The sequence below is a fragment of the Hyperoodon ampullatus genome (genome assembly GCF_949752795.1).
Source record: "Hyperoodon ampullatus genome assembly, chromosome: 6".
In the NCBI taxonomy this organism is placed as follows: Eukaryota; Metazoa; Chordata; class Mammalia; order Artiodactyla; family Ziphiidae; genus Hyperoodon; species Hyperoodon ampullatus.
In genome coordinates, this window is record NC_136919.1 from 68,292,229 (window position 1) to 68,306,782 (window position 14,554).

Consider the following 14,554-nt stretch of genomic DNA (forward strand, 5'->3'; position numbering starts at 1 on the left):
AGCATTACACATGCTGCTTAATTAGGAGCCAAAAATGTAGGGATTTTTCAGATTATTCACTCTTTTCCTCATTACCTAAACCTCCAGATGCTTTCCTACTTCTTAAGAGCACAAAAGCTATGAATTAATTTTCTTCTCTTGCTGCTGTTACAATTCTGGAATCATCTTAAAACAATAAAGAAAACAGAAACTCAAAACCTTGCTAACATGGTGGAAAGAATCCTGGTGTTTTAGCTACTGAACTTCTAAAAATAGTAGATAAGTGTATATAGCTCAGTGGCTCTTAACCACTTTTTTTTCTTCTTCTTCTTTTTTGATTTTTTTCCAGTTTAGAGACCCCTTTGATAACCTGTTAAAGTTGTAAGTTTCAGAAACAGAAAATATATATATGTATTTACACAATCCATACATATAAGATGCATAGACCCTTCCAAAGACTAAATGAGGATCCCATGTCAAAAATCCTGTTATAGTGATAGAATCTCCTTTCTCATGTCAAAACTGATGTCTGAATTTGAATAGTCTATATACCTTCATATTTATTTATACATCTAGGTGATGGGACATGTTGCACAGATTCTTAAGTGACTACAAGAAAATTTGAAGGCACCCAGTTTGTCTTACCTTATCTGAATTATTTCAAATGTAGAGAACAAACGTATGAACACCAAGGGGGGAAAGTGGCGGGGGCAGCAGTGGTGGTGGCATGATGAATTGGGCTATTGGGATTGACATGTATACACTAATATGTATAAAATAGATAACTAATAAGAACCAGCAGTATAAAAAATAAATAAAATTCTAAAATTCAAAAAAAAATGAATTATTTCATACTTTAAAAATATTAAGCAGGCAAAGTCTACAATTTCAGGATCTTCATGAAGAGTATAAATCTATATTTTATTTACCATTCCTTTAATCCATTTATTTTATGTTTCCTGGGCCTTTCCAAAATGACATATAATCCCAGTTGAAAGGTTATTATATTTTATCATATAATCCCAGTTGAAAGGTTATTATATTTTATAAGGCTTAATCCTAATTACTCCACATTCATTCTCACCTGTTATCATGGCACACTGTCTTAAGAGTAATCATTTCATGAACCCAACACCACATTTTACTGAACATTGCTGTAGAAGAACCCAATGTAATATGGAAGCTGTTGGACATACGTCCACCTCCAAGCAAATGTGGCCAAGACCGTGAGTGTCTCATCCAGTAATGTTGTCTTTGTTATTATGACAGTGCGGGCGTTGGAAGGACTGGAGTCTTCATAACACTAAGCATTGTTTTGGAAAGAATGAGATATGAAGGAGTAGTAGATATCTTCCAGACTGTCAAAATGTTAAGAACGCAACGACCAGCCATGGTGCAGACAGAGGTGAGAAAAATCTCCAGGAGTTTGTTTGTCACATCTCAAGAACCAAATAATACATTTTGTTTGCCCAGATCTCCTAGAGTCCAGAGACTCTCAACACCAGAGGCAAAATGCAGGAAGAAACTGTAGGAAAAGCATCCAGTTGTTTAATATTTTTGAACCTCATTTTCCCCCTTTGTAAATGGGAGTGACAGTATCAATGTCTTAGAGCTGGTTTGGAAGTTATCTAAAATGATGTATTAGATTGAACCATGTTAAACTGTCACTCTCTGGGGCCTACAAAAATGGCAATTTCATATAATTCATTATATATATATATATTAATGTGATATACATTGCACGGATTTAATATATGTAAAAAGCCCAATGGTAGATAAAATACCTGGTAGATAATAGACCCTTGGCCCATTTTATGCCTCCATTCTCCTTCTATATGCCTAGGTATTATCAACTGCTCTATATTTCATTTCTTAATAATAGTATTTTTAAATATTTGCATCCTGGATATGCACTAGAGAAATTAGCCTTCCATTTTCTACTCCAAGAACTGATATGAAAATTCTGATATTTTTCAGAATAATAGGAGTTCATGATTTAGCCAGTCTGACCTACTGACTTCATTTTAAGGATAATATAAGTGATAGATAGTGTTTCTGTTTCTCAAAAGGCCACCAAATTATACAATTTTTATGTATTCCTAAATTCATAACCCACAGTATCTTCCAGACTTTGATTTCAAAATAGTGCAAGCATTTGGCATGCAATACTCAAAACATTATGTCAGCCTGACAAACTTAATGGGTGTTGGGGGTGATGAGGGAAATTGGACGTTTAAAAAGCCTTAACACTTAGCCAAGCAACTTACTGTGACGAGATAGGAAAGCAAACTCCATTTATTTTGCATTACCATTTTTATGGTAGAAAAATGCACATTTAAGCAAAATGGAAACTATCTACTTTCAGCCCCATTGGCTACTGAAAATAAGTTTCTTTTACGGGAAAAATCCTACTTTTTCTCACCCCTTCTCATCTGTAAATTATAATTTTTCTATCTGATAATGCCCCCACTTATTCCCATTTGACAGTGTTCTTCCCTGTCTGAAAAAGGACATGTTTCATGCTGTTTTAGGCCAAATGTTTTGGCCAAATGGCACAGGTATTTTTTGACATGGGCAGCCAGTCTTGTGATGCCATTTTCAAGGGATGAAAAGCCTAAAAGTTCAGTGCCCTGCGTATTCGGCTTTGTGTGCCTGATGTTCATCACAACGATACCTTTTGGCCACTTCCCTCACTTATATAAACACATCAGAAACAATGGAGAATAATTCTGATTGCAGGCAACAAGGTCTACTGTCTGATAAGATTTTTTTTTTAATTCAAATGTTTTTGGCAACAGCCCAGAAGATAAATGAAACCACATTTTCCTCAGGACAATATGTGTCTGCATAGGCCTCTCTTAAATATGCAAACTGAAAATTACTTACCTCAAATAACTAGATAATTTTAAAAGACGGCTGTGACATATAAGGAGTTCCCATGTTTCGTTGGTGGTAATTGTCTGGTACTATCCTTGGAGAACAGTTCACATGTGTCTGGAAGATAATGTTCACAGGAGCTGTTACTACTTTGGAATTAGGAGACTATTTTAGTTGAATTAAGTGGGGAAGTTAATAAGTACCCCATGTGGCTAATGGTTCTTTGCTCAAAACAAAACAAAACAATTGGTCATTGGATTGAACTGACTGGCGAAAGCAGTGATTTTGCCCCCGTCTAGATGTAACTTTGTCTTCCAACATTGATTTCCACTTTTCTGTTAAAATGTACTCATGGCCCCTTTTCTTTCTCCCCATGCTTTGTCTCCGGCAGGATCAGTATCAGTTCTGCTATCGAGCCGCACTAGAGTACCTGGGCAGCTTTGATCACTATGCAACGTAGAAACCCCTGACCCACTTTGGATTTTTACTGCAAGCCCTTCAATATCCATGGAGTCTCTTCTGAGCCATACAGGGCATTTAAGAAGTCCTTCTTAACTTCTAGCTAACAACCACTTAGTGGGACTATCACACAAAACAAATTTAAAAAAACAAACTCTTCCGGGTGGACCAAGAATTCACAGTTTAATAATCTAACCTGAAAAATAATAAAGAGAGTCCTGACTGATGAGGCATCTGAAGGATTTTATTTACAGATACCTCAAGGATTCAAAATAAAGGGAAGAAGAAATCACAGCAAAGAACCGCCATCTTGTTCAGGATTGCTTGATGGGTGCAAAGAGAAATGGCCTGAGTGCAGCAGTTCAGGGCAAGATCTTTGCTGGCTTCTCATGACAAAATGGACTCTGCTTTGACATCGCCCCTTCCCACCATACTACTCATGATAACATTTTAGGGGGAAAGGGGGTGGGGAATGTTTAAAAAGAAAGTCTTTGATTTAGTTTTTTAGTATTGTAAAGATATTGCTGACCTGTGCTTCATTTTTAACTGTGTAAACTTTTTTTTTAACAAAATGTATCATTCGATAAAGTGAATTTTTAAAAAGTTACATAACTCTTCATTTTTTATTTCCAAATTGTAGGTTTTTTTAACCTGTAGAACTGTTATCTGTGATACCTTGCTGTAGAAATATCAAATAATTGGAAAATTTGCACATTTTTGTGCAATACTCTTAATCTACAGTATCGGTCTTGTCTGGTATTACTTTTACACTTCTGTCTGGTTTTCGTTGCTGAGAAAGTACCCATTTTCTTCAAATAATCAAAGAGAACTTTGTTTTGTTCTTTGGAATCAACAGGGAGGCGCAAAGTATAAAGTTGCTGCTAACATATATACATATATATCCATATTTTATAGGGGTGTCTATGTATATATAGATAGTGTGTCCACACAAAAAGATAGATATAGCTATCATTCAGTTCTTCCATGATTTAGTTTTCAAATTTTTTAAGGTAGAGAAGCTACTGTAACATCTTTTTCAATTTGTTATTAATTTTATGACATACTGATATTTCTCAATATCACAAAATTTTAATTTTTAAGGGAAATGAGGAATGCACATCAGAATTGTCAAACCTCACCCCCTTAATTTCCTACCCAATCTCCCCCACCCCCCAATCATATTCACAAATACTATTTTGTTAGCCAGGCTTCCAACAAAGTTCAATATTTCTAACACTCTAGTGCAATAAAACATTATTAAATATCTAAGAGGTGTGCATGTGGGAAAGGTCAGTGCATATCCCTTTAGGAGGAGAGAATGTTGTAATATATCAGCTATCAAAATGTTTAAAAAACAGTGTATTCAATTGTATATTGTCTATAGTATGTGCTATGAAATTTGCATTTATGATATGTAACAGGGGCAAAGCCAAACTCATGTTACTCTGTTCAGTCAGAAACATTTTTTGTGGCATACAGCATTCCTGGGAAGTGCTGTACTTTGTTTCCTTTTGGTTTTAGTTTTGCATTTAGAGTGCCTTATAATTGATGCCTATTTTAATAGCATTTCTTTTCAGCTTTTGGTTCATATTTTCATTATTTGTTCGTATGTGTTTCTCTTCCAATTAAAGCATTATCTGTTTACCACATGTACAAAAACTCTTTGAATAATATGCATTCCTAGTTTTCAACCAAGTCGGGGATGTTAGTGATTGTACCAGCCCAAAGCACTTGGATAATCAGGGCCCTTCTTCCTTTCATAATTGTCAACATCAGGAAAAGCTACTTGTTTTATTTGTAATCCCTTCCAAATCTGCTCTGGAACATTCAGTAACTGCACCAAACTTAATTTATTAACAAACATGATTGTCAACTTTGAACATATTTACTATTTCATTAGGATTTTTCTAAAAGGAGAAATTTAAAAATATATATATATGTATATATATATCCCCCCCAAATTTTTCAACATAATTTCTATAGGAAGCCATGGACAATGGCATGAGTTTGCTATATGTTACACGATTTTAAAGAACACTCAGAATATCCAAGGAACTCTTATTAAAGAGTTTTGGTAAAATATTTTGGTTTAATGTTAGCTTCATTGATGTTCTGCATGGAAGGATTTTTGTTTTCTACATTTTCCCATCACTAGCAGAATGAAATCCAAGAGACCAAACACTTGCAAGCATCATATTTGAGCACTTTTGTAAAAAAAAAAAAAGAAAAGAAAGAAAAAAAAAGAAAAACTATAATACTAAAAAAAAATAATAATAAGTATCTAGAAGGCTACCTCAGAATGAGACTCTCTAACCTACATCAGAACAAGAGAAGAATGTGCACTATGTGGGTCTGTTGTTGTTTTCTTTTAGTTTGTATTTTTTGGAGATTTATCCAAGTGCCAGATTACTCAGCGCTATGATTTTCATTTAGTGAAACAAAGGGGGTCAGACAGACATTGCATCATGCAGACATGCCATGTTGGGCAGGTAGAATCCAATGGTGTATTGCACATCAGAACAACTGGCCAATGAGCAGTTTCTCTCCCTGAAACCAAAACTGCCCATTTGGCAAAAGGGAAAGGGGAGAATAATCACAAGAAGAAAATGAACGGGATGCATACCATAGACAAGCGAGGAGGAGACTATTCCAGATATCTTACTGTTCAGGAGCTGTTCTGAGAGCTAACTCCCTTACTGTCATTGATGTGCATTCCACTCTGCTTTTCTGTACAACCATTCTATCTTCTTTTCCCAGGTAAACATCTTTATCTACCATTACCATAAACTTTCAAGTTTCCAATTATTTTCATCATCATAACCAGTACGGTGCTATTATTTACCTATGTACGTGTAGTTATGTATAATTTTGTAATTAGTTACAAAGGTAAAAAAAATCAAAATATATAAAAAGTGATTTGTACAGAACTTTATTTTAGCTCTTTTTTAAAAATGATTTGCATGGTTAGACAATGGCGAGGACAGCCAGGGGAGGGAAGGGCCTCTAGGGAACTTTGCACTTTCTATACCTTTATACTATGCACTGCCCTATTGATTCTACACCCAATAATGTTATTACTTGAACCCATCTGTAAGAAACTGCTTCAGAAATTCGTTTGTGTGTATGTAAATAACCCAACATAGAAACAGGATAGGAAAAATTCTGCAGTAACGTACAGATTTTTTTCTTTCCTGGTTTTGTTTTTGTTTTGTTTTGGTTTGGTTTGGTTTCGCTTTGCTTTAGGCCTTTTTTTAATTTTTAATTACCTTTTCTTTTTCCTATTTTGGATTTTAGTTTCCTTTGGGTTTATGGGTGCCCTGATACTCCAGCAGAGATCAGAAGGCTACAGATCCATCCTATCCATCTGTTACGTGGCTTTGCCATCCAAGCTTGGAGTGTCTTTACAAAGATAATAACAGTTGTGTTCTTTGCTCTCGTTTTGGATGCATAGACTGAAAAATTAAAAAAAAAAAAAACTTGTAAAATGGCTTGTTAAAAAAATACAATTACCTCTAATTAGTAGTACGCGTAAATGTTTTACAGAATGAAAGGCGTGCTTTTTATTTTCTTACTTCGTTACATTGGTGGCGAAAGAAGTCTGTATGAAAATCAGTTCTTTGCTGACACAAGTTCCATTTGTTACAAATGAATTCTAATAAAAATGTCAGTGTTATGCAGCCCTGGCCTTTGCTTTTGTCCACTCAAGCACTTTGGTTTTGAACTAACTATGTATGTTCCCTCTTCCCCCCTGGTTATCTGGTTAGTTCCTTTATACTAATAGTAATTCTACTTACCAAGAGGCTGCTATCTACAGGTGCCTGCCTTGAGGTGAGCACCTTTCACTGGTAAGCAAACTGAGGCTTAAAGAAATGGTTTCCCCAAGTTCACACAGCAAAGAAAGAAGCCTTGGTATCATTCAAACTAGAGATCGTCGGCAATCTTTAATTCTTCATGATGACTACTATATACAAATAAGTGCATTAGAATGTATATAAGTATTATCATCTTGAAACAACTGGCATCTCTCAGGTACATAGAAACTCTGGGAACATGGCTAAGAAAATACTTGGCTTGGATTGTTTATTCCGTCATTCAATATTATAAGTCAGAACTGTTGTAGGCATTGGGAATGCTACTGTGAACAAATGAGATACTGCTGCTTCTCCTATGGAGACTGCAGCCTAGGGAGAGAGGCTTGCATTAGATAAATAATGATAAAATTACACTCTGACAAGTGTTATAAGGGAAAGTAGAGATCCATGAAGTTAGGACTTTCTATTGTGAGGGACAGAAACTCTGACTCAGCTTAAAAGACAAGGAAAGTGTTTTTGGGCTCATATATTTAAAGATCAGGAATGGGCTTATATTGAGAGAGTAGAAATATATAATCTTCAGAAACAACTGGATTCAGAACTCAGGTGATATCTTCAACACTTGGCATCTCTCTCTTTCTCCCATCCTGGTTTCCACTTTCTTAGTGTCAGTTCTAAGCAATCTATGCGGTCCGTGGAAACTCTGGGATCATAACATCAGAAAGCAGGCAAGTGGAAGAGTTAATTCCCCAACAGCACAAACAGAAATCCCCGAACAGAATGGATGCTTGTCGGCCCCCATTGATATGACCTGGAGTAAGTGATCATCTCAGGATCACAACTGTGGATAGGAGGAGAGAATGTGCTCACTGAGTTGCCAAATCAAGAAGGATGTACAGTAGCTGTCACCTTGCCAAATAGTGATGAATATGGTAGGACCAACAACTGACTGCCAATCAACCTAATGAATTAAGGTAAGGCAAAGCACAGGTATGCTGGGTAATGTTACAACTACATGTTGCCACGGAAATGATGAGGGAATGAAACAGTCCCATTATCCAAAAAGTATTTTGGAAAACTTGATACTAAACAGACAATTAGACTCTTTTTTCCTCCCTCTTTCTTGCTCTCCACCTAAATTGTCCTTTAATTTTATAGATTCAATCACCCTATTGATTGACTGTGTAAGCACACAATCCCTAACCAGAAAAACAGGACAAAAATTTCAAGGTGAATCATACTTAATATTCTGATCATTGTGATGCATTATATTAAACAGATGTCTGATTGGAATGCCAAAGATGACAAAATAGCTCACTTCACACATGTACACACATGTAGGAATTATTAGTTAATAGTAATTCACTAATAGTTTAGGTTTCTTTTCTTAGTCATATTTATGATTAGACTTCATAAGAGAATTTCAATAAAGTATAATAATTTGTAAAATTATAAATCTGAAAAGTGTTTAACTTTATGATTTTTAGAAAGGGTTTCTGTAAGTTCTAAGGAAATAAATATAGTAAGGAACAACTATGAATTTGAAATTGTAGATTGTATCATTATTTGTAATAGCAAAATAAAAGTGAAAACACCCTAAATATTCACTAATAGGAAATGATTAAAAATAAAATGTAGGGCTTCCCTGGTGGCGCAGTGGTTGAGAGTCCGCCTGCCGATGCAGGGGACATGGGTTCGTGCCCCGGTCCGGGAAGATCCCACATGCCGCGGAGCGGCTGGACCCGTGAGCCATGGCCTTTGAGCCTGCACGTCCGGAGCCTGTGCTCCACAACGGGAGAGGCCACAGCAGTGAGGGGTCCGCGTACCGCAAAAAAAAAATAATAAATAAAAAAAAATAAAAATAAAATGTATATATGTGAAATTGTATATATGTAAAATTTTATACACACACACATCACAATACCATGGATAATACATTGTAATTTAGCCATTAAGTGGTTAAGTAGTTTGTGGGAAAAAGTTATGACATGAAAAATCATTAAAAGGAGGTATAAAATTATGTACACATATTAAAACAAAGAATTAAATGACTGGAAAGAAATGCATCATTTCCTAAATGATAACTATGTAATAAAACTATCTTGTACTTTTTTCTAAAATTTTTATAATAAGTACTTTAAAGTAGGGGTGCTTTAAAATATATGAGAAGATGGATTAATTTTTAAAAATCAATTTAAAAAGGCAAGAATGGAGAGAAAAATAAAAGAACTCAGGAAAGAACCAAGGACAGGTGGGACAAACAGAAAGAAAATAATAATATGATAGATTTAAACAAAACAAAAATTAAATTAAATGTAAATGTAGTATATCCAACTTAAAAATATACATTGTAGTCTAGATATATAGTGCTCATAAAAGTATAAGAATGCTGAAAGTAAAAGAAGATCAAGAAATATGCCATGCAAACATAGCCAAAAGAATGCTGTGCTGCTATTAATTTCAGCCACAGCATTAGCAAATAATAAGTTAATTCACAATGAAAAAAGCTTCAATGCACCAGGAAGATGTAACAATTCTGTTTGTATGCACTTATCATACAGCTTCAAAATAGAGACAACAAAAATAGGCAGAAATAAATAGAATTACATACATATCCACAATCATAATGGGAGATTTTAAAACACTTCTCTCAGTAGTTGGTAAAATCACTGTTTCAGAACAGACCAAAAATATTTAGTAATGATATAAAAGATATAAATAACCTGGTTAACAAAATTAACCTAAGTGACCTATGTAGATCACTACTCAACAACTTAAGAATAAAGATTATTCAACAGCTTAAGAATACATTCAATAAGAATTGAATACATTTTCAAGAGCACATGGAATAGTTACCAAAATTGACTAGGGATTGGACCATAAAGCAAATCTCAATAAATTTTGCGTGTTTTGATTATGTAGGGTATATTCATTCTCTGACCACATTACAGTTCAACCGGAAGTCTATATCAAAGATATTTAGAAAATTCCCATATGTATGCATGGTAATTAAAGAGCCTTCTAAATAGCCAATAGGTCAGAGAAGAAATCACAATGCAAGTAAGAAATTATAACTATAAAATTATGAAATACTGCATATCAAAACTTGTGGGATAAAGCTAAACTGTGCTTTAGACAGAAATTTATAGCCTTAAATGCATATGTTAGAAAAAAAGAAAGATTGAAAACCAATGATCTTGAAATTAATTAGAAATCAGAAAATTAACAGTTAATTCTATCCCAAGAAAGTAGAAGGAAGGAAATAATAAAGAAAAGAAATAATAGTAAAATTTAAAATAAATACATAATAGGGAGTATCAACAAAACTTATAGCTAAAAGCTGATTCCCTGAAGGACAACAATATTGGTAAACCCTAGCAAAATGATTTAAACAAAAGAGATGGACGAACAGTATCAGGAATTTGAATAGGAGCATAATACTTCAGAACTTACCAACATTAACCACTATAAGTAACAAAGGGTCCATATTCACAATATATAACCAACTCCTAAAAATATATATGAAAAAGGCAGGTACCCCCACCCCCAGAAAAGATTAGGCACTAGGCTTAAATAGGTATGTCACCAAAAAAAAAAAAAAAAAAAGGTAGCCAAATTGCTCAAAACAAATGAAAAATGATTTAATTTAATAAATAATCATGGAAATGCAAGTTAAAGCCACAATGCAATACCAATATGCATGTACCAGAACAGCTAATATTAAAAAGGCTAGCAATATTAAAAGTTGGTGAGAATCCATGAGGTCTGAGTGAATGGTCCTTACACATATAAAGCTTCTATGGAATTCTGCGCCATTCCCTATTATGAGCACACACTCTGCTTCTTAGAATGCAATTTTACAAATGCTGTACAACATGGTTAAGCATTCCAAAGTAAAGTGGAATATATACATAGCTTATCCAGTAGTTTTACAGGTTGTAATTACATCATAAATAGAAATGCATGCATATGTGAGCAAGAGACTAAGAACAGAATAAAATTCTGTCCATTGAAACATTAATCATAGAGCCAAAAATTCTAAATAACATAAATGTCTATCCACAGTAAAATGGATAAATATATTTTGGTAAAATGGCACAATGGAATACAGTAAATAAGTATGATCAACATAACATAAAGCAAACATAACATACCATACATAAAAAAGTATGCACTATATGATTCTCAAGTGGTTCCCTCTTGGGAGGAGGTAAGCATTGATTAGGAGAGCAGAAAACAAACTTCTTGGGTGCTGACAATATTTTATTTCTTGATCTAGATGTCGTTCCATAGGCATTTGTTTTTTGATAAATCTCTGAGCTATATGTTTACTTTCTTGTGTTTTTCTCTATTTGTTGCATGTCAATAAAGATTTATTAATGGCTATTATTTATTTATATATATACATGTGTAAAATAAATTGGTTTTCAAAATATGAATATTATAGCAGTGTTTGTCAATGTACAGGATCCAGCCCACTCTTAGACTACAGGAATGACATGCAATTCCATAGAAAGTTTACACGGGTAAGGAACATTCATCATAACCTAGTAAGCTATTCAATGTTGCTAAAATTTGATGTAGAAATAATTGTTGTTAAATTTTAGTGTAACCATTATTTACAACAGCCAATACACAGAATCAACCTAAATGTCCATCGACAGAGGAATGGATAAAAAAGATGGAATATACAATGGAATATTACTCATCAGCCATAAAAAAGAATGAAATAATGCCATTTGCAGCAACATGGATGGACCTAGAAATTATTATACTAAGTGAAGTAAGTCAGGCAGAGAAAGACAAATATATGATATCACTCATATGTGGAATCTAATTTTTAAAAAATGATAGAAATGAACTTATTTACAAAATAGAAACAGACTCACTGACTTCAAAAAAAAACCTTATGATTACCAAAGGGGAAAGGTGGGGGGGAATGAATAAATTAGGAGTTTAGGATTAACATATACATACTACTCTGTATAAAATAAACAACAAGGACATACTGTGTAACACAGGGAACCCTACTCAATATTCTGTAATAACCTATATGGGAAAAGGATCTGAAAAAGAATGGATATATGTATACGTATAACTGAATCACTTTGCCGTACACCTGAAACTAATACATTGTAAATCAAGTATACCCCAACATAAAATAAAAATAGTTTAAAAAAACCCAGTTAACTCAGAAACTTTAATCATATTAATTGTCATTTTTAAAGATATTTCTTTGTTTCTCAAGGATCTGTGTGTTACACCAGTACAGTTTAGAAGTGTGTAGACACAGTCTGAGGAGGGCATCAGCTGCTCAGACTCAGGGTAAAGACAAGGACCTCCCACTTCAGCTTTGACATTATGTATATTAATATATACAAAAGTGTATATAATAAAGACTTTATGAAAAAAAGTTTAGTGAAACCAAAATTATTTTGGTCTCTTCAGTTCTTATCATTTATTTTTCCTACTGGGACTGGAAATAAAAGAGCTAGATGGGATATAGTGACTTTTACTCTGGCTTAGGCTACTAAAGTTAATAGAGTCTTGGGTATGAACTGCCCATCGGTTAGAAGGATTTAAGTGTGTCTCTTGGTCCTAGATTGTGCTGGTAGCCTATCCAGCAAGTTGAAAGTGTGGATCATTGGCTACCAAGACAGAGAAGCATGAGAGTATAGATGAATCAGAGCTGGATTTATATCATTTCTGGAAAATCAACTTAAAGTGCAAAGCCTATTGATTACGACAATAGCATGTATCAGGAAGAAAAACAAAACCCTGGAATCAGATTTGGGTTCAAATCCGGCCTTTATCATGTATTAGCTGAGTTGGTCCTAATCAAGCTACTTGATTTTCTAAACCTTTATTTTCTCATATATAAAATAGAGATGAGGGCTTCCCTGGTGGCGCAGTGGTTGAGAGTCCGCCTGCTGATGCAGGGGACAAGGGTTCGTGCCCTGGTCCGGGAAGATCCCACATGCCGCGGAGTGGCTGGGCCCGTGGGCCATGGCCGCTGAGCCTGCGCGTCTGGAGGCTGTGCTCCGCAACGGGAGAGGCCACAGCAGTGAGAGGCCCGCATATCGCAAAAAAAAAAAAAAAAAAAAAAAAAAAGAGCTGAATTATCTACCCTCCAGGTTTATTATACAAATTAAAAATAATTTATATAATATGCATACTAGTTATGATTCACGGAGGATTGATGCTCATTGTGGATAAAACTCAGCATTTCCACTTTCCCATTAAAAAGACACATGTCTTAAAAAACAATATTAAAGAAGAAAAACAATAGTCATCTATAAAATATCTTGTAATAAATTAATATGCATAGTTTGAATCTTTTTCCTGGCTGTGGGACACTCTTTCAAGATACAGAAGAAATGGTCATTTCTGCAAAGTCATCCAGGAATTGCTCTACTGATTTCTCCCTTATTGAATGCCAAGTTAATTACTGTGAAATAGACTTGGTTGTGCCATGTTGGTGTTTGGACAGTGCTGTGTATTGCAGAGTGTTTTATAGCTATTAATTATTGTCCTCACAATGTTGGGAAGTGGACCACTGCAACCTTCTTGGAGCACTAATTAGACTCTGGCACAGAAAGATCATATAACTTGCTGAAGGTCATTCACTGAAGAAAGCTTTGAAGACTGCAGGCAGAAGAAGAGACCCAGTTTGAAGAACCACAAAATGGAAATCCAGAGGTCTAGTATCTAAACTCAGCTTTGCCACTCACTCTGTTATCTGGGCAAGTCACATAATCTCTCTCAGCCTCATTTCCTCATTTGAAAAATAGTAAGAATGACTCATAGATATTATTGAGATCTAGATTCTAGGATTATAATAGCCTAAAATCTCTTGAATGGAAACATACATTGACAATTTTATCATTAAAAATATATCTTGTCATTTTTTCAAAAGTTAATAATCATCTGAAACATGTTGGACTCAGTTGCCAAGAAGGAACAAAATCCAAGATTGAGCGAAACAAGGCTAGAGGGAACCCTATGGAACTGCATTTAACCTTCAAAAGACAGCTATGTGTAGGAGACATGGGATTTAGAGCAGGTCAATCAGGCTTCTGTGCATCTAGGCTCCTCCACTTAGTAGCTGCATGACGTGGGCAATTAACTTTTCAAAGCCTGTTACCTCCTCTAAAAAATAGGGATAATACTTCTCTTAGGAAGTTTTTGTAAGGAGTAAAAGAGATGGCACAGACTAAGGACAAAGTAAATAATAACTAAGAATACTTGTTTTCTGTCTAGTAAGGAAAGTAAAACATAGGAAGGATGAACTTCTGCTCATTTACACCAACACAGTAATGTGTAACACTGAAAACATTTTTCAATATATTCAGTAAGAACACACAATTCTTCTACTTCCCATTTGAAATGTTCTGAACTAAGAAAATACGTTTTGAGCTAACAAAGAT

At 34.6% G+C, this 14,554-nt stretch overlaps 1 protein-coding gene across 10 annotated transcripts in view; it reads left to right on the plus strand.

The window, feature by feature from the left end:
* Window positions 1–3,316, plus strand: part of PTPRD (protein tyrosine phosphatase receptor type D) — a gene marked incomplete at both ends in the record, with an annotated part of 413,617 nt that extends 410,301 nt beyond the window's left edge. For all 10 annotated transcript variants that reach the window (XM_079706279.1, XM_079706285.1, XM_079706286.1 and 7 more), the window contains 2 exons: window positions 1,249–1,384; window positions 3,248–3,316. In XM_079706279.1, the coding sequence (XP_079562405.1) occupies window positions 1,249–1,384; window positions 3,248–3,316 (205 nt within the window). The remainder of the gene's footprint in view (window positions 1–1,248; window positions 1,385–3,247) is intronic.
* Between the last annotated feature and the right edge of the window lie 11,238 nt (window positions 3,317–14,554).